We start from the raw sequence: 22260 nt of genomic DNA on the forward strand, positions 1-22260 counted from the left end.
AAATCTTTAAAATTAATGAAATTGTCTTTAAATTTGTTGTCTTTTTGCATCTTGACTACAAAGCAAAAACTCGTTCAAATATAGGACATGTTTTTCAACACTTTATTTTAAAGACGTTTTTTACTTGAAACATAGCATAATTTCAACTGGAAGTCGTGTCTTAATTTGGAAAAAAAAGTTGTCGTTAACTTATTTTTAAAGGGCTTTGATAGCATATAAAGGAAAAAAAGCTGAAAAAGCGAAAAATTAAAATTTGCTTCCTAGAAGCAAGTACACAAAACCCAAATTTAAAAGAGAATTGTGTCTTAAAAGTATCCTTACTTGTATTCTCCGCTTCTTTGGCTCGGAATCAATACCAAAATTTTTAAAGTAAAGACAAAATCTTTGGAACCGGGCATGCTTTTTTTCAGTGTGGGTTTTCCGATTTCTATGGATACTATACTCCCTTAAAACTTTATTCCCATTATGTATCTACAACATTTTGTCCAATATCCTTCAATACTGGATTTGTATCTTATGGGAAACTCATTCATTTTGTAATGTGGTCATAAATAAATTCAATTTTATTCTCTTCTTAATAGAAAATACATCAATAATTTCTCGAAGAACAAATCTTTTAAGAAACCATTCAAAACTAATCTTTAGCAATTAATCAACATAGATCAAATAAAGAAAGAATTCACTTTTATTCTTTTTGTTTTTTTTTCTCATTATTCTTGTCAAAAATCTCTATAAATCCACATAGAATATATAATGTTCATACAGTTATACTATCACCTGACATTTTGATGCTTGATGCCATCAGCTAAGATGTTGTCTAAGGAGGGGGTGGGGAGTCAAAAAAAAAAAAAAACAAAAACGAACAGGCCTACACGTTTTACTACTTATAATTAATTAAATCGGATATCATTTTTTATTGCCTTTTTAAATGAATTCTCATTCTACCCCAAATGTGTTTGTGTGCAGTGTTAGATGTTTAGCACTCAACTCCATCTTGAATTGGACAATTTTATTGTATGGCAGTTATTGTTGATGTTATTCCTATTTAATTTGATGGAAGATAAAATTCCTGCTTTGTTACATGTTTATGAGCACCTTTTCGGTTGTGGGATCTAATTGATTATTCGTGGAGACTGTGTATTCTGGCAGTGGTAGGTAGAGTAACAAGTGTCCATCAATGTGTTCACATTTCGAAATGGATTTTACCATAGTGTTAAAGAATTTTTGTAAGCTAACTGAATAGTCACGTGAAAAATTGCAATATACCAGAAGTTACAGTAACAAATAACCACAATACTTCTTCGTACAATACGTTAGTGTTAAAATAACGATACTTTACTGACATTTTTCGATTTTAACTACTGTTTGGTACATACTTCCCTCTCATAAAAGTAAAAATGAAGGGAAGGTAAAAAAACAAGAATATACGGCCGTAATTTCGGCCAAGCCGAATCTTATAAACCCTCCACCATGGATTGTGTAGCAACTTCTACGAAAGACTGTCATCCATAATCGAATTACTTGGGCTGTGGTATCTTAAAACTTATTAACATCGTTTACTAAATTGGGAGTTAGTCAATACGTGGTATATAAAGGGTGATTCTTTTGAGGTTAGGATTTTCATGCATTAGTATTTGACAGATCACGTGGGATTTCAGACATGGTGTCAAAGAGAAAGATGCTCAGTATGCTTTGACATTTCATCATGAATAGGCTTACTAACGAGCAACGCTTGCAAATCATTGAATTTTATTACCAAAATCAGTGGCAGAAAATCCGCTTTTTTATCGACAAATTTTGTTCAGCGATGAGGCTCATTTCTGGTTGAATGGCTACGTAAATAAGCAAAATTGCCGCATTTGGAGTGAAGAGCAACCAGAATCCGTTCAAGAACTGCCCATGCATCCCGAAAAATGCACTGTTTGGTGTGGTTTGTACGCTGGTGGAATCATTGGACCGTATTTTTTCAAAGATGCTGTTGGACGCAACGTTACGGTGAATGGCGATCGCTATCGTTCGATGCTAACAAACTTTTTGTTGCCAAAAATGGAAGAACTGAACTTGGTTGACATGTGGTTTCAACAAGATGGCGCTACATGCCACACAGCTCGCGATTCTATGGCCATTTTGAGGGAAAACTTCGGAGAACAATTCATCTCAAGAAATGGACCGGTAAGTTGGCCACCAAGATCATGCGATTTGACGCCTTTAGACTATTTTATGTGGGGCTACGTCAAGTCTAAAGTCTACAGAAATAAGCCAGCAACTATTCCAGCTTTGGAAGACAACATTTCCGAAGAAATTCGGGCTATTCCGGCCGAAATGCTCGAAAAAGTTGCCCAAAATTGGACTTTCCGAATGGACCACCTAAGACGCAGCCGCGGTCAACATTTAAATGAAATTATCTTCAAAAAGTAAATGTCATGGACCAATCTAACGTTTCAAATAAAGAACCGATGAGATTTTGCAAATTTTATGCGTTTTTAAAAAAAAAAAAGTTATCAAGCTCTTAACAAATCACCCTTTATTAGACAAAAAAGTTATGTATAGGTAAGTCCACAAATAATTACGAATCGATATGGACTTTTTGCACGATACGTAGAGAGTCAGAATTGAAATATGGGGGTCGCTTATATGGGGGCTATATACAATTATGAACTTGATGTGGACCAATTTTTGTGTGATTGGGGATCGATTTATATGAGGGCTATATATAACTATAGACCCATATGGACCTAGTTAGGCATGGTTGTTAACGGCCATATACTAGCACAATGTAAATACCAAATTTCAACTGACTCGGATGAAATTTGCTCCTCCAAGAGTCTCCAAAACCAAATCTCGGGATCGGTTTATATGGGGGCTATATATGATTATGGACTGATATGGACCACTTTTGGCATGGTTGTTAAATATCATATACTACCACCACGTACCAAATTTCAACCAGATGGGATGAATTTTGCTTCTGCAAAAGGCACCGGAGGTCAAATCTGGAGATCGGTTTATATGGGGGCTATATATAATTATGGACTGATATGAACCAATTCCTGCATGGTTGTTGGATACCATATACTAACATCACATCAATTTCAACCGAATCGGATGAATTTTGCTCTTGCAAGGGGTTCCGGAGGTCAAATCTGGGGATCGGTTTATATGGGGCCTATATATAATTATTGACCGATTTCGACCAATTTTTGCATGGGTATTAGAACACATATAATAACACCACATACCAAATTTCAACTGAATCAGATGAATTTTGGTCTTCCAAGAGCCTCCGGATGTCAAATCTGGGGATCGGTTTATATGGGGGCTATATATAATTATGGACCGATATGAACCAATTTATACATGATCATTAGAGACCATATACTAACACCATGTACCAAATTTCAGCAGGATCGGGCGAAATTTGCTTCTCTTAGATGCTCCGGAGGTCAAATCGGGGGATCGGTTTATATGGGGGCTATATATAATTATGGACGGATGTGGACCAATTTTTGCATGGTTGTTAGAGACTACATACTAACACCATGCACCAAATTTCAGCCGAATCGGATGCTAAGTCTACTCCCTGTGCAAAATTTCAATTAAATCGGAGTAAAAGATTGGCCACTGTGGTTATATGAGTGTAAATCGGGCGAACGATATATATGGGGGTTAGTTATGAAAATTAGTGAAAAATTTCGCCATTTTTATTAAAAAAATAATTCTTCCAATTAACAATTTAATTTAAACAATTTATCGATGTCGATTGCAAAACTCAATTAATTGTTTAACTGATAATTAAATTGCAAATATCTTCTCTCCGGTTAACTTTAACTGAAAAATTTTCGTCAGTTAAGTTCCTAACTGGCATATGGAATATAAAGGCAAGATGGCAGCTTCGTCTATAATACGATTTAAAAGTTGGTTAGTTAACGGAACACTAACGAAGCTTTATGAAAATGGGGGTTAATAAAAAAGATTAACTAAGTAATTAATTGAATCAATTAAAGGATCAACATCAATTATATTTTTGATTGAATCAATTAAAAAATTAATTGATTCAATCAAAATCAATTAAATAATTAAATGAATCGATTCAAAAATTAATTGCAATTTTGAAATCAAATCTATTAATTTTCTAATCAAATATTTTCTATGTCCAATTAAACTCTTAATTGATACTATAATTTTCGTGATTGAAGACATTTCAATCAAAAAATTAATTGGATCAATTAATTTCGTGATTGAATCAGAAAAAATCTTGTGTGTAAATGATAATAAATTGTTCTTGTAACATTTTTGCGTTGGAACTTGAGGCTGAGTACATATCAGACCACTCGACAATGAAAGTAGTAAATATTTTATGAATAAATATTTTTTCCGGCCCTGCTAAAAAAAATACTCCAACTTTGATATCCATGAGTTTAGCAAGAAAATAAATTTAATACTTACAGGTCAATGAATTTTGGTGAGACCAAAAGGATTGAAAAACATTAACATGAACTCTTACCGCCATAAATGTTTTCAACTACCTGTACAATGTCGGCTTCAAAGGATCCTAAACAATTTCCCATAAACCTAAGAATTTTGCCTGATTTAGTCCAGTTGCTATTGCTTCCTTTCTTTATTTTTTTTTTGTTCTCTTTATAGGATGCCCCTATTTGGATGGATGTTGCATGTCTTATCTGGATTTAATTAAACGGAATCTTGTAATAAATTATCATCATTAGTTTAATCTTGCTTCTCCGACTCTTTGACGATGTTTAGATTGACCCATGCTCACTACTGTGGTAGTCTCATTGATCTTCTCTTCATAATCATCTTCATCATCCTCATCGTCGTCGGCGTGTTAAGACATTAATAATTCTCAACCTTTTTGTTTGGCATCATTTTAGGTTTTTTCTCTTTAAGTCTATTGGAAATTATTTGGTTGTGATCATTCAACTTTTGTTCAATATTTTGAAGTTTAGTATCAAACACCGGGTAATAACTGCAGACAAAAGCTTCCATAAAGAATTTTATGGTCGATACCAATCTTTTGGTTAGAAATAATCAAAAAACAAGCGAAGAAAAAAATCCGAAATCTGTGTGAGAAACAAAACTGGTGTGTCTACTGTGTTTGAATGAAGTGTTGCTTTCTTACTCTTTGGCGAGCTTGTGTCTTAAGTTCTTTGATTTCGGTCTGGTGAATGAGTAAGGGTATATGTGTGTGTGTGTGCATGTGTTCATATTTAGCCCCCTGCTTGGTTGTTTCATTTCATTTGTGCGCTTAGAATTTTAAGTGCTTGATTTTTTGAAGTCACTTTTGATTTCCATTCTCCTGAAGTGTTTTTCGATTGTGTGTCTGTGAGTTTAATTCGGCTGATGAGCTCGTGGTATGTTGAGATTTTTTTTTGTTTTTTTTTTTTTGCTTAATTGGAACATTGCTTATGTAGACATTTCGACAGATTGAGTTTGATTTCTTTTCATTGGGCTTTAATCTGTTCACTTTAATGATGTTTTTTTGACAGGTTAATGTTTGATCAGTCTTTTAAGGGGCCATTGTTTTGGATTTTTTTTGTTCAATTTTGGGTGTTTATTTGTAATATTAGTCGTCATAACAAATTACAATATAAGAATGTTTAGGAGAAGGAGATTTTGTGAATTTGAAGGTATTTAAAAGATTATTATAACTTTTATTTAAATGTAATATAGACATTATGATAAGACTTTGAATATGGCAAAATGTTTACTGACATAAATATTCTTGTATTTAAAAATTCTTTTCGAAAATAGTTTCCTTTCACTGAAATGACATTTTAGGCAATCGATGTACCCACTTGTATTTGTTAAAAGAAAAACAAAAGGGATAAAAAATTGTTTCATTAAATGCAAATGATTATCAACCTAAATTCGATTTTGTAGTTAATTAAACACCAAATACTGATGGTACACTGAAAGAAAAAATTTGTTTTCTGATAATCGAAATTTTAGAATAATTTTTAGAGCAAATAAAAAATATTGGATACTATAATTGCATCTCTCGTTTATTTTATTAGAAACGCCGTCTGGTCTGGGCTCTAACAAGCTCGATTCAATGTTTGGCCTTGAGCTAAACATAGGATCGGGCTGCACTCAGTGATAAGAGAGAAGTATACCATTGTGGTATCCCAATGCACTAAATAGTCTAAATGAGCCTGAAATATTGGGCTGCCACCACGGTTTGCACAGTTGGTCGAAACAAATGGTAATCTTTTTACTATTTGGTATATTGCTAGAATTCTTGAAATTTTGCAAGTTATTCCTCTCCAACTATGATAAAAATAAAATTTTGACAAAATTTTCTACAGAAATAAAATTTTAACAAAATTTTCTACAAAATTTGTTTAGGCAGTAGCCGACTATCAAACCCTTTTTCGGGAGGTTCAAGTGTAGTTCACATTGGGTTGAGTGAATTACCCGAATTTATTCTGATAATTGGTTGATAGTTTTGCTGCAAGTAGAGGATGCTGATGCGGAATGTGGTAATTCCGAAACAGCTGTACATCCAATCATCTTGCAGTCTATAGGGCTTTGCCCAAATAAATTTGACAAGCATAGTTTTCCTCTGTTGGTTAAGCTACACTTGTAGTTTAGTCAATGCATGGCTTTAAGCTGAGATCAAAAACAATAATAACGAAAAAAATTTTTGACAAAATTTTCTATAGAAATAAAATTTTGAGAAAAATTTTGATAGAAATAAAATTTTGAGAAAATTTTCTATAGAAATAAAATTTTGACAAAATTTTCTATAGAAATAAAATTTTGACAAAATTTTCTATAGAAATAAAATTTTGACAAAATTTTCTATAGAAATAAAATGTTGACATAATTTTCTATAGAAATAAAATTTTGACACAATTTTCTATGGAAATAAAATGTTGACAAAGTTTTCTATGGAAATAAAATTTTGATAAATTTTCTATAGAAATAAAATGTTGATAAAATTTTCTATAGAAATAAAATTTTGACAAAATTTTCTATGGAAATAAAATTTTGACAAAATTTTCTATGGAAATGAAATTTTGACAAAATTTTATATAGAAATAAAATTTTGAAAAAATTTTCTATACAAATAAAATGTTGACAAAATTTTCTATAGAAATAAACTGTTGACAAAGTTTTCTATAGAAATAAAATTTTGACAATATATTCTATAGAAATACAATTTTGACAATATTTTCTATAGAAATAAAATTTTGACAAAATCCTCTATAGAAATAAAATTTTGACAAATTTTTTTATAGAAATAAAATTTTCTATAGAAATAAAATTTTGACAAAATTTTCTATAGAAATAAAATTTTGACAAAATTTTCTATAGAAATAAAATTTTGACAAAAAATAAAATTTAAAAAATTTTTTTTTTATGTGAAATAACATTTTGACAACATTTTCTATAGAAATAAATTTTGACAAAATTTTCTATAGAAATAAACATTTCCAAATTTTCTATAGAAATAAAATGTATATATATATATATAGGAATACAATTTTGACAAAATTTTTTATAGAAATAAATTTTGACAAAATTTTCTATAGAAATAAACATTTCCAAATTTTCTATAGAAATAAAATGTATATATATATATAGGAATACAATTTTGACAAAATTTTCAATGGAAAAAAATTTTGCACACTAAGAATTTTCTGGTTTTATTTTGGGCTCGAGTGGCAACCGTGGGTGCCATTATACCTAACCTTACCTTATGTAATGTACAAGTGTGTCTTTATCTAAGAATTGAAAATGAGCGATATTTACGTATGAATTATTACCACACCAAAAAGACTCAGAAGTTCTATGTAATAGATTTTTATATAAATAAAATAATAAAATAAATATAAATATACAAAAGAATTATCACATTATTTGCAGTGTCTTATAAACCTTAAACCTTAACAATGGAAAAACATATAGTTTCCTTTAAAGAATTTTCAAGATCAAGAGATGATCATTTTGGTTTATTTTTAATTTTATTATTTATGATTATTAATTAAAAGTTTAATGAAATTGTTTATCATATACTTCTAGTATATATGATTTAGTATTTACACTTACCTTATTTACTAATGAGCTTAAAATTACAAAAACTACTAATGTAGACATTGTTGTAGATCCAAGTTTATAAAATCTGCTGCAGGATATTGAAGAATGATTACCGGTTTGCCTTCGATGAAATTTTCGACGAAAATGTTTAGTAAACATTCTATTGCAAATTGGTACAGGTGATGAAGATGATGGCAGCATAGATTGTGTTTTTAACGACATTTATACCGAATTGTGTTGTTTTTTTCTCTTACTAATGCTGGATTATCCAATGTTAAATATTTTAAAATAAATCACAATTTATATCAATTATTATAAGGGAATGTAGTCGTAAATGTTTTTCATTTTTTCCACAAATTTTTGTTGCTTTTCACAAATTATCGGGGAGTATTTGTTTGTAATTTTTAAACTTATGTTCGATTTGTCTCGTTTGGTTTTGATATAAGAACAATTTATTTTGACCAATCGTTTTCGATTTTTTAATTCATGTTTTTGTTTCGAAGGTTTTGTTAAGCAACTATGTTTTCTAATAAACGATAAGAAAATAAGTTTTTTATTTATTTATATAGAATCATTATATGTGTTAAATTCGAATGAACATTTTCTTATATTGTTTCTTTGCGAAATCTGTCTTTTTTTTAAGGATTACAAATGGTCATTGTTTTACTGTTTGAATAGTCATTCAATATTGGTAAACTATTAAGCTTTTATAGCAATATTTTTAATTCATGTCAATACCTCCTAGGCATTTGATTTTCTTTTATTCATTTATTATTTTGAGTATTTATAAATCCACATCCACCCGGCGAAATGTGTGAGAAAAGGAAATGAAAATGAAAGTTTGTTTGCAGTATTCAAAAAAAAAAAAAAATTTGCTAATAGTATACACAAGAAAAGTGTGTGATGATGTATGAGCCCACAAAATGCAAATGCAATTCAATTTATATTAATTTAAAATTCAACAATGTTTTTTTTTATAGTTTTATTGCTTTGAAGCTGTATACATACAACGATTCATTGGATATCGTGACAGTGCTTGCTAAATTGTGAAATTGGCAATAGTCGACTTTGAAGAGCTGTAATATTTATATAGCTAGTGAGAAATGAACCCAGCAAAAAAAAGTAGTGAAAATGTTCTTTTTGGATCCGAAGTGGTGCCAAATTGACGCAGAAGCGATGAATTTAACATGGGCTTGTCATAGGACGAATGTCCACCGTTTCAACAGCTGTTGCACTGAGTTGCATCACTTCTTAAAGTGTGATACGAATTCAGTGTTTTGTATGTGAATTAAGAAATTTTGCGATATTTTGACAAATAAACATTTTTAATTTTTTTTTTATGATTTTTAATGCATTATAACGCTTCTCTGGAACGTTTGACTTCAAGTATTTTCAAAAATTCACAATTTTTCTAGAAAGGATTTAGGATTTTTTTCGGCAAAATTTAAATAATTTGTATCATTTTATTAACTCTTAATCTGTTTTTAGCCTATTTGAACAAAAAAAATTTTAAATTTTGCATTAAAAATGTGAAAAAGGCGAGTTATAAAAAAGTTAACTCAAATAAACTTCCTGTGCAGTTAAAAGAAAGAACATCTTTGGGAGGGCGTTTTTGGAAGTGCTTTTAAAGTTGTGCCTTAAGAAGAACTTCCATTTTGTTTTTTTTTTTTTGCTCGGAATTTAAACCTGATCTTCCGATAAACTGACCTCTTTGAAACATTGAGTTATTATCCATAAAATTCGGTTGGTTGTTTGATTTTTAAAAAATTGTATAACAATCAATTTTATCGATTCATTTTACTAACATAAATACATTGAAATTTTTTGACAATTATTGGGATTTTTCGTTTGGCTCGAGGTCATGAATAAATGAAAAATGCTAGTGTAATTGCTTTTCATTGCTTTATTATTGAAATATAAGATATTTCGATTGAAATTGGGATATTTCGATATACCTTCGGTGATCATCTTCAGCGAGCTATTATCTATAAAATATCATAATTTAAACATTTAACAATATTAACTTTCACAATGGTTGTTAACAAAAATATAACAATAATTATATATTTACATTTCACAAAGTAATGGACTTTCTCCTAACAGAGCTCATATCTAACTTAAGTTATCTTACTTATGTTTTTTGTAGAAATGTATTCTGTTTCATGTCTTCTGTTATTGAAAACCATGATTATTGACTTTTGCTGAGGTATACGTAGCGATATTGAAATATAACTTATCGTTTTTTTACCATCCTTAAAAGTTGATGAGTAGAATTAAATCGATTAGATCGAAAGAGTACAAACCCAAGTAAATTTATTAAATTCCCAAGGCTGGTATTAATATGTTGTCATGAAAAATTAGAAATGTTTCCAAAGTATCCACAAGGCTGTACAGTTTGGGATTTTCTTATTTTTCGTGAATTTTTGAATTATAAAAAACACCAAAATGTTTAAAAAATAAAAGTTGAGATTGTTCAATACATAGTTTCTTGCATCAGCTAAATATTTTGCAACAAATATCAATATAAACTAACTAAGATTTAATTAAAATTATTAATTTTTTTATTAATATAAAAATTGTTTATATATAAAGTAAATTATTATTATTATAACTTTAATCGATTAAAACAATGTTATGACCAACTTTGAAATCTAACATGTCTCCCTAACACTTATAATGGGTGTACGGTGCAACCCACAAAAAAGCCAATTATATCCCTGGTGTATGGAGCCAGCAAAAAAAAAAAAAACAGCAAAAAACAACATTTGCATAAAAAAGATCGATGAGTAAACAACCAAGAAAATAAACACAAACAAAAAGAAAATAAATGTTTATCAGTCCCTCTCTCGTGTTTGCCTATCAACATGTTGCAGACCCAAATCATGGAATGCAAATGTGAAGTCTAAGGCTGTGAGAAAAACATGCTACATGTAAATGACGACAACGACCAGCTGGTTGAAGTATTTTTTGCTAATTGTTTTTGAGTTACTAATCGCTGGCTAGTGTGGTCATATTGTCATTACTTTAATAAAAAAAAAATGTTGCATCCACTATTGAGAGTTTCCTGGAATTTGTACAAATTCAATGGCATTCTAAATAAACTCCATTTGATTTTTTCCCCTACTCTCGTTTCTTTCTTAGAGGATGGCTATCTTAATATGGTGTTAATTGTTCGTTTTATGCGCTAATTAATTTGCATTACATGAACAATAACAACAATGAAGAGAATAAATAACCCACAAGTTGTATACATAATTATAGTTATTTGCTATGAAGGCATGTATCATGCTTGTGCGATATGCGACAGTCATTCGCATTATGAGACAGTCATAAATGAGAGTGATTTTTTAACTCTCACTTTGGTTGCCACGTTATTTTTAGTGGTTTTGTTTTTTTCCCCCTCCTTATAAAACGGAAGTCGTTGACTTCAGTCCAATGGGATGAGATATTCATGCTTATAGATAATGCGTATGTATGTGTATGTTTTCATTGCAAGTGATTGGGTCTGCCACGATGTTTGCCGACAATATGCAATCTCCATCCGCAAATGACTTGGATGAGCAACATTGGTGACGACAGCATGAGCGTGTGCATTTTTTTTTCTTTTGTATGTTTGAAATGAGAGTTCATTGAGAGAGCCTATGTAGGAATGAATGTGCGATTATTTGCTTTTTTACAGTGACCGGAAGTTAGATTGCATATTTGTGTGGTTATATATCCATGTTGTTGCTGTGGGGAGATGACTTGCGATGGGTCCATGGTTCATAATTGGAGCATTTAATAATATATGGATAGCATAAGATGGGTTAATGTTAAATAAATACAAAAATAAACAATAAATAAATAAAGCGATATTCATATTGTCATTACGTCAATCAATTATTCAAAGTATGTGATAAGTAGACATATAATTAAAAAAATTTCCAATTGAATAATTAATTAAATTGTTAATTAATGGAAAAATATAATTTAAAAATTTCCAATCGAATAAAATAATTAAATTGTTAATTAAGGAAAAATCGCTAGCAGAAATTTATTGACTCAATTATTGCTTTTAAGGGAACAATTCCAATAGATCATGTGGGTCACATACTTTACAAAATTTTGGGCATGGCAAAGTTTTTAGTTCTATGAAGGCTGCATATAGGCATACTTCGGACAATAAGCGCAAATAGGAGACTATTTCACGCTGTTTAAACGAAATCCCTTAAATGCTCCTATTATGAACCATGGATCCATCGCTGGTCAGAGTTTCTTCTTCGTTTCGTAAGAGCCTTCGAACACAGTAGACCAAGAAACAGCAAAAACAAGTAAGGAAAGTCTAAAGTCGGGTGGGGCCGACTATATTATACCCTGCACCACTTTGTAGATCTAAATTTTCGATACCATATCACTAGGGTGGAACACAATTTTATTAAAAAACAAGTAAGGAAAGTCTAAAGTCGGGCGGGGCCGACTATATTATACCCTGCACCACTTTGTAGATCTAAATTTTCGATACCATATCACATCCGTCAAATGTGTAGGGGGCTATATATAAAGGTTTGTCCCAAATACACACATTTAAATATCACTCGATCTGGACAGAATTTGATAGACTTCTACAAAATCTATAGACTCAAATTTAAGTTGGATAATGCACTAGGGTGGAACACAATTTTAGAAAAAAAATATGGGAAACATTTAAATCTGAAGCAATTTTAAGGAAACTTCGCAAAAGTTTATTTATGATTTATCGCTCGATATATATGTATTAGAAGTTTAGGAAAATTAGAGTAATTTTTGCAACTTTTCGACTAAGCAGTGGCGATTTTACAAGGAAAATGTTGGTCGAAATCAGAAAAACATATATGTGGGAGCTAAATCTAAATCTGAACCGATGTCAACCAAATTTGGCACGCATAGCTACAATGCTAATTCTACTCCCTGTGCAAAATTTCAACTAAATCGGAGTTAAAAATTGGCCTCTGTGGTCATATGAGTGTAAATCGGGCGAAAGCTATATATGGGAGCTATATCTAAATCTGAACCGATTTCAACCAAATTTGACACGCATTGCTACAGTGCTAATTCTACTCCCTGTGCAGCCCGATGTATCAAGCCCGATGTATCAAGCTCACTTAGACTATTCAGTCCATTGTGATACCACAGTGGTGAACTTCTCTGATATTTGGCTGATATTTTGCAAGTTTTTCGAGACTCATAAAATATTCGGATGTACGGAATTTTAGGAAGATCGGTTGATATACACGCCAATTATGACCAGATCGGTGAAAAATATATATGGCAGCTATATCTAAATCTGAACCGATTTTTTCCAAAATCAATAGGGATCGTCTTTGAGTCGAAACAGGACCCTATACCAAATTTTAGGACAATCGGACTAAAACTGCGAGCTGTACTTTGCACACAAAAATACATCAACAGACAGACAGACGGGACAGACAGACAGACGGACATCGCTAAATCGACTCAGAATTTAATTCTAAGACGATCAGTATACTAAACGATGGGTCTCAGACTTTTCCTTCTTGGCGTTACATACAAATGCACAAACTTATTATACCCTGTACCACAGTAGTGGTGAAGGGTATAAATATGGGAAACATTTAATACCGAAGCAATTTTAAGGAAACTTCGCAAAAGTTTATTTATGATTTATCGCTCGATATATATGCATTAGAAGTTTAGGAAAATTAGAGTCATTTTTACAACTTTTCGACTAAGCAGTGGCGATTTTACAAGGAAAATGTTGGTATTTTACCATTTTTGTCGAAATCAGAAAAAACATATATATGGGAGCTATATCTAAATCAGAACCGATTTCAATCAAATTTGGCAAACATGACTATACTACCAATTGTACTCCTTGTGCAAAATTTCAAGCTAATCGGGATAAAACTCTGGCTTCTGGGTCTATATAAGCGCATATCGGGCGAAAGATTCAGATTTAGATATGGGAGCTATATCTAAATCTGAATCGATTTCAACCAAATTTAGCACGCATAGCTTTAATGCTAAATATACTCCCTGTGCAAAATTTCAACCAAATTGGGCCAAAACTCTGGCTTTTAGGACCATATTAGTCCATATCGGGCGAAAGATATATATGGGAGATATATTTAAATCTGAACCGATTTCAATCCAATTTTGCACACTTGACTATACGACTAAGTGTTATGTTTGTACAAAATTTTAAGCAAATCGGTATAAAACTCTGGCTGCTGGGCCCATATTAGTGCATATCGGGCGAAAGATATATATGGGAGCTATATCTAAATCTGAATCGATTTCTTCAAAAATCAATAGGGTTATATTCTGACCCAAATTAGGAACATGTGCCTAATTTGAAGGCGATTGGACTTAAATTGCGACCTAGACTTTGATCACAAAAATGTGTTCACAGACAGACGGACGGACAGACGGACATGGTTATATCAACTCAGGGACCCACCCTGAGCATTATTTCCAAAGACACCATGTGTCTATCTCGTCTCCTTCTGGGTGTTACAAACATATGCACTAACTTATAATACCCTGTTCCACAGTATGGCGCAGGATATAAAAAGTAGTCCGTTATTTTAGGCTTAGTTAGAATCTTTGATACCATAGATGGTATACTCCTCCCCTATCAATGGGAGCTGCCCCATTCTATGTGGGCTTTAGTTACTTGTTCGTATTACTCCATCAATTTCCTTATTTTCTCTCTATTCAACTTGTATCTCCAAAGATGCTGTTTAACAATAATAAAACATTCGATTATCTAAATCTCGAAAACTTATAAGAAAATATCTAAATCATTCTTCAAAGCATAAAACAAAATCATTAAATTGAAAGAAAGCCTTAATTCTGGGAAATGGAAAAATAAAAATCTCCAAAACCTACAAAAATTTTCCTATTGTAATACAATGAAATCCACCGGACAAGTAGTAATAAAATTGCTTCCATCTCATTTCCCATGAGTCTACTAATATCGGCATTGATCTTATACAACTCACAAGGGGAGTTATACCATCCATGAGGAAATCAAAGGTATCCTGCTTCTTTAAAAATCATAAAATTATAAAAGGTTGTAGTGGTATTCGCTGATACAAGAGAAAAAAAAAAACAAATCAAAGAAAAGCATATAAAAGAATGTTATAAATTTAATGAAAGTATTAAAACATTAAATTCAATAAAACATATGATATGAAAAGAAGAATAGAGGAAAATGATAAAGAAAGATTAAGCAATTCTCTCATTTTATATTGTTGCTCTTTGTATGATGACAAGCAATTTTGTAAATGCTACTGTAGCAAATAAGCAAATCATTCTTTAAATGTGAGAAATGGTATCATTGAAAATTTGATACATGTGACCTAGCGCAAATAACGGATGTATTTATTTTTTTTATAACAAAGAAAAAAATATTTGTTGGTTTCAATCATGAATTTATTCGATAAAAATAATTTTTACTTGAAATTTATTCAATCACATATTCCATGATTCCAACGAAGTGAATTAAACAATTAATTTATCAACATGTTAATGATTTAATTAAATTATGTATATAGACAACTATATCAGTATATCAATAATTTTAAATTATGTATACAGAAAAATATATCACTAGAGCAATAATTTTTCTATTAAATTTTTAAATGGATTTGGAAATGTATTAATTTAAAAAGTAATAGCCAATTTTTTTTTTACATATTGATAAAACCCGAATTTAAGAAAATGGTATTTAAAAATGAACACCATCTTTAAAAGTCAAAATATTTTCCTCAATGCTCCTCACAAAACATCAAATTAAGATTTTTTCAAGTAAGTCACCTTTAGAAAAAACTCAATACCTTTGATAGGACTCATAATTTGAAGACTCTATATTAAATAGGTTCATTCAATTTATAACAATTACTTTGTATTTATGAATTGTTACTTTGGATCAATTCATGATCTATTAGTCGACTTGTTTCTGTCCCCGTAGATGAATTTAAACCGAAGTTTAAATAAACTTAGGGTAATGTGTGAAGCAATGCATTATATTTATGATTTGGTTTGTGGGCCAGTGAAAATGTTTCATAAATACTATGAAGCAGTTCGTTATTGTAAGGACACATTTCATGACATTTATGAAAATGTACATTGCCCTAATGAAAATAGCCATTATTTTAGTTAAAAATTTAATTGACTTAATTCTAATGAATTTTTTTTAATGCATAGCTAATTTTACTTTGATGTTTCACTGCCCGCCTTGCATACACAAGGTCGTGGGTTCGATTCCTGCTTCGACCGAACACCAAAAGTTTTTCAGCGGTGGATTATCCCACCTCAGTAATGCTGGTGACATTTCTGAGGGTTTCAAAGTGGTTTCACTGCAATGTGGAACGCCGTTCGGACTTGGCTTTAAAAAGGAGGTCCCTTGTCATTGAGCTTAACATGGAATCGGACAGCATTCAGTGATAAGAAAGAAGTTCACCAATGTGGTATCACAATGGACTGAATAGTCTAAGTGAGCCTGATACATTGGGCTGCCACCTAACCTAACCTAACCTTCACTGTCTATTGGTGAAATTATCGTACAAGTTGTCATTGTTTTATCGACGACTAGAGTCACAATTGCTTCCGTTCATTAGTAATTTATAAAGAATGAGATCAGATCAAAGTTTGAGATTTTGTAGCAATATGCCTTAAGTTATTTTAGTTACATTCTAGATTGTCGGATCGGATCGTATTGTGTCGATTTTGAGTTTTACACGAACGGCCATTAAATCAACTCACCGAGCATTGGCTTTAAAAACCTTCATATATCCAAAATATACTTTTTAGCTCCTTTGTTATGTATCTCAAAAGTTTTTATCTTAATTGACTAATAAAATTTATTTTATTTTATTAAGTCACTTGTATGTTTATTTGTTTTCGGTTCCTTTAAGTTTCAGTTATTAATACTTTGACCCGTTTTATAAGCAAGTAATTGGAAATTATAATTTTGTAAATATTATTTTTTACACAATTTTTTATTGTTTATTCATTGTATTGAAAACAATTTAAATAAAAAAAAACAAATATTGTAAATTACAAAAAAAAAAAAAAAAAATAAACAAAACTTGGTTCATCAGTTTTTAATTTCCATGTTTCTGTGAATCAAATATTTTTTAATTGAGTTTTCAAATTATTTTTCTTAAAAAGAGTTTATAAAATATTTAATTTTTTAATACAGAATTTTCACACACATTTCCACCGAGCCAGTAAAAAAATATTTTTTTGTACATATTTATTTATCGTATTGAATTTATATTTATTTTGAATTTGCATACATTTTTAAAAACAATTTAAATTTAAATTAAAAAAATATATTGTAAATTTTATAAAATATTGTAAAATTTATAAAAATTTATACTAAACATGGTTGATCAGTTTTAAATTTCCATGTTTCTGTAAATCAAATACTTTTTAGTTAAGTTTTCATATTATTTTTCTTAAAAAAGAGTTTATAAAATATTCAAATTTTTATTGCAATTCATTTTACACACATTTCATCCACCGAGCCGAATAAAATAATATTTTTATAAATTGTTATTTATCTAATTAAATTTATATTAGTTTTGGCATACATTTCTCACAAAAGACTTTGCTCTAAACTGTTTACACCGTCGCTACTGAAATTGAACTTCTTATCCAGTTATTAGATCGACTAAAATATGGTGTAGTACATTCACAATCACTTCAAGTTTTACATATAAACAACAATTGTACGTACGATCAAGCGTTTAAGATTTCGTCTTCTCTTCTTGTTTCTTGTATTTTTAACTCACTATTACACAGTTTTCCCATGTACACAGTATAAACTTTTATTCGTTATAATTGTTGTAGTTTTCGTCGAACTAGCGAAACTTTTTCCGATCGATATTCGTTTTGATTTAAATTTTCCGTTAGAGCAACGATCCCTAAGCTATTAACATGCACAGTCTTCAATGTGTGTACTTGGCTGGGAGCAAGAGTAGTCTAATACTCTTTGTTTTCTAATTTGAACGAGTTCGTAAGAACCGACAATCGCGCACACACACACACACAAAACCGGTAAATATCCAATACACTGCTGTTGTAAATCCATCTACTGAAGCAAAAGCAATAATTAACACAACGTTAAACAGTTTCCGACCGTTGTTGCTTACAGCTCCACGTTTGATACTCAACTGAAGTGGATAAGTCCTGCGGCTAACAAAACCTTGCGGCAAGAGTATAACCGCTCACACATACCACCACCACTTGGACATCTTAGTAAAACTCACCACTTTGTTGAATTGTCATTCGTATTGGATTCGTTCTTTTATTCGGTGTGGAATTCTCTTTAAACTGTTAATTGGAATTGGTGTTGTTACTCTGCAATGTGATGTGAGTCCATGTATGTGTTAGCTAAGAAAACCCTACCATATGGATGTATAGGTTATTGGGGTGACCATCATGGGTGGTGAGAAATGTTATTCTTTAACTCTAATAAGCAAATAAGAAAAACAAGAGCATCGACATTAAAGAGCGCATGCTTTATGGGTTAGAGAGTAATCGCTTTGATTACTCTTAAGAACCCTATATAGATTACTGCGGTTTCTTCTCTCGCATATCAGCTAACTGTTTCGAACTTGTGTTTGTTCAATGGCCATGTTCATATGTAGTTCAAATTTGTTTTGTAAGCCAGTAAGATTCAGTGGGGGTGGTTATGGTTTTATGTTTTTGGGTTGTCATTCTGTGGTTTGTAACATGTGGAGGAGAACTGAAGATTTGCCACTTGTGTTAGACCAACTGTCTGACTATACTGGTTGAACTAATTAATATTCGGTCATAAACAATAATCATCAACCACTGATCAGGCTATTGTTGTAAGGTTGTAAATGCGTACATATTCTTCGTGTTGATGTAAATCAAGTTTGACAGAATAAATATGTTTTCTAATTAGATGGATGAGATTTTATTGGCAAAAATTTTGGAACCATGAATATTTAACATACGGTATTTCTCGAATAGCATTAATAACTACAATATTTCAACTACCTTATATGATCGAACGATCTAAGTTTTGTCTTGTAAACGTAGAGGTGGATAATGTGATAAAAATCCACTATTTTGCATCGCCGATTGAATGTACGAAAGTGGTGGTAGGTAGTTCACGTGGACATATGTTGCTCAAATTGCAAGTGGAATCTTGAGACAATTTCGTTTTTGATGTTACATACAGTAAAAAAATAAAAGCATGTGCGATTCCAAAGATTTTGTCTAATGATTTTGGCATTGTTTCCGAGCCAAAGAAGCTGAGAATTGAAGTAAGGATACTTTTAAGACAATTTGAATTTTGCGTACTTGATTCTAGGAAAAAATGTAATTTATTCGTTTTTTCAATTTTTTTTCTTCATGTGCTATGTCTTTTAATAACGTGTTATCGACAACTTAATTTTCCAAATTCAGACTCGACTTCAAATAGAATTTATGCTATGTTTCAAGTAAAAAAGTCTTTTTGACCTTTCCTTAGGCATTGATTCCGAGCCAAAGATGCGGTTTTTTTTTTTTAAATAAAGACATTTTTTAGGGACCTATGTACCTTTAAACCTAGGATCAATAAAATTAAAATTAGGATACCGATCCTATTCATGGATTTTTCATTCTCTTTTTGCGATATATTAATAAAACTATTAACGTACAAAAAAAAAAAAAATATCATTATAAAAACTCAAATTATAGCAGATACTTCAAAGCAAAAAATTTTTCTTAATTCCAAAAAAAAAAAAAAAACAAGTATATACAGCACTAAGTTCGGCCGGGCCGAATATTAAATACCCACCACCATGAACCAAATATTAGGGTTTTCTTTGAAATTTCAGGAGGACTTGAGGACACTTCCCGAAAATAAATTTAAAGATTTCACCTATGAGGACCATACCAGATTCTGGATTTATAAGAACCATTTTTGTTTGAGTTTTAGAGGAATCATTAACATCTCTTGTAAGTGTGCAAGAAAATTATAAAATAATGTCTTGTTTTGAAATCTTAAATCTGTAGAAGTTAAATCTGGAAATTTTACATTGAGTTTCAAGCAATTTTCACGACCAGTGCGCCTTCTACACCCTCAAGAAGTGAAGACGGTCTATATGGAGGCATTACCAAATGGACCGATAAAAACTTAATCCGATACACGTTTTTCTGAGCCTAAAATACCAGAATATTTACAATTTCAGGCAAATCAGATAATAACTACGGTTTCTAGAAACCCAAGGAGTTAAATCGGGAGATCGTTCCTATGGGGGCTATACTAAAATATGGACCGATACTAACCGTTTTTAGCACATTTCTTTATGACCCGAAAATACCTCTAGATTTCCAATTTCAGGCAAATATGATAAAAACTTCGGATTCTAGAAGCCCAAGAAATAAAATCGGGAAATCGGTCTATATGGGGGCTATACCAAAATATGGACCGCTACTCACAATTTTTGGCACACGTATTTGTGGTCCTACAATACCTCTAGATTTCCAGTTTCAGACAAATTGGATAAAAACTACGGTTCCTATAAGCCCAAGAAGTAAAATCGGGAGATCGGTCTATATGGGGGCTATACCAAAACATGGACCAATACTCACCATTTTTGGCACACCTCTTTATGGTCATAAAATACTTATAGATTTCAAATTTCAGGCAAATTGGATAAACACTACGATTTCTATAAGCTCAAGACCCCAAATCGGGAGGTTGGTTCATATGGGGACTATATCAAAACCTGGACCGATATAGCCCATTTTCGGCACAACTCTTTATTTATGGTCCTACAATACCTCTAAATTTCCAATTTCAGGTAAATTGAATAAAAACTGCGGTTTCTATAAGCCCAAGAAGTAAAATCGGGAGATCGGTCTATATGGGGGCTATATCAAAACATGGACCGATACTCACCATTTTTGGCACACATCTTTATGGTCATAAAATACCTCTAGATTTAAAATATCAGGCAAATTGAATAAAAACTACGATTTCTATAATCCGAAGACCCCAAATCGGGATGTCGGTTTATATGGGGACTATATCAAAACCTGGACCGATATAGCCCATCTTCGAACTCGACCTGCCAAAGACAAAAGACGAGTTTGTGCAAAATTTCAGCACGATTGCTTCATTATTGAAGACTGTAGCGTGATTGCAACAGACGTATATATATATATATATATATATATATATATATATATATATATATATATATATATATATATATATATATATATATATATATATATATATATATATATATATATATATATATATATATATATATATATATATCAAGCTCTTAACAAATCACCCTTTATATATATATATATATATATATATATATATATATATATATATATATATATATATATATATATATATATATATATATATATATATATATATATATATATATATATAAAGGGTGATTTGTTAAGAGCTTGATAACTTTTTTTTTTTAAAAACGCATAAAATTTGCAAAATCTCATCGGTTCTTTATTTGAAACGTTAGATTGGTCCATGACATTTACTTTTTGAAGATAATTTCATTTAAATGTTGACCGCGGCTGCGTCTTAGGTGGTCCATTCGGAAAGTCCAATTTTGGGCAACTTTTTCGAGCATTTCGGCCGGAATAGCCCGAATTTCTTCGGAAATGTTGTCTTCCAAAGCTGGAATAGTTGCTGGCTTATTTCTGTAGACTTTAGACTTGACGTAGCCCCACAAAAAATAGTCTAAAGGCGTCAAATCGCATGATCTTGGTGGCCAACTTACCGGTCCATTTCTTGAGATGAATTGTTCTCCGAAGTTTTCCCTCAAAATGGCCATAGAATCGCGAGCTGTGTGGCATGTAGCGCCATCTTGTTGAAACCACATGTCAACCAAGTTCAGTTCTTCCATTTTTGGCAACAAAAAGTTTGTTAGCATCGAACGATAGCGATCGCCATTCACCGTAACGTTGCGTCCAACAGCATCTTTGAAAAAATACGGTCCAATGATTCCACCAGCGTACAAACCACACCAAACAGTGCATTTTTCGGGATGCATGGGCAGTTCTTGAACGGCTTCTGGTTGCTCTTCACTCCAAATGCGGCAATTTTGCTTATTTACGTAGCCATTCAACCAGAAATGAGCCTCATCGCTGAACAAAATTTGTTGATAAAAAAGCGGATTTTCTGCCAACTTTTCT

At 31.3% G+C, this 22260-nt stretch overlaps 1 protein-coding gene across 2 annotated transcripts in view; it reads right to left on the reverse strand.

The window, feature by feature from the left end:
* The window catches only part of LOC142221208 (protein serrate-like), a 100249-nt gene extending 82027 nt beyond the window's left edge, over positions 1–18222 (reverse strand). For both annotated transcript variants that reach the window (XM_075290836.1, XM_075290825.1), the window contains exons 1-2: positions 17856–18222; positions 8071–8584 (exon numbers count right to left, since the gene is read on the reverse strand). In XM_075290836.1, coding sequence (XP_075146951.1) covers positions 8071–8280 — 210 coding nt within the window. In that variant the 5' untranslated portion in view covers positions 8281–8584; positions 17856–18222. The remainder of the gene's footprint in view (positions 1–8070; positions 8585–17855) is intronic.
* Between the last annotated feature and the right edge of the window lie 4038 nt (positions 18223–22260).

This window comes from Haematobia irritans, chromosome 1, assembly GCF_050003625.1.
Source record: "Haematobia irritans isolate KBUSLIRL chromosome 1, ASM5000362v1, whole genome shotgun sequence".
Lineage (NCBI taxonomy): Eukaryota > Metazoa > Arthropoda > Insecta > Diptera > Muscidae > Haematobia > Haematobia irritans.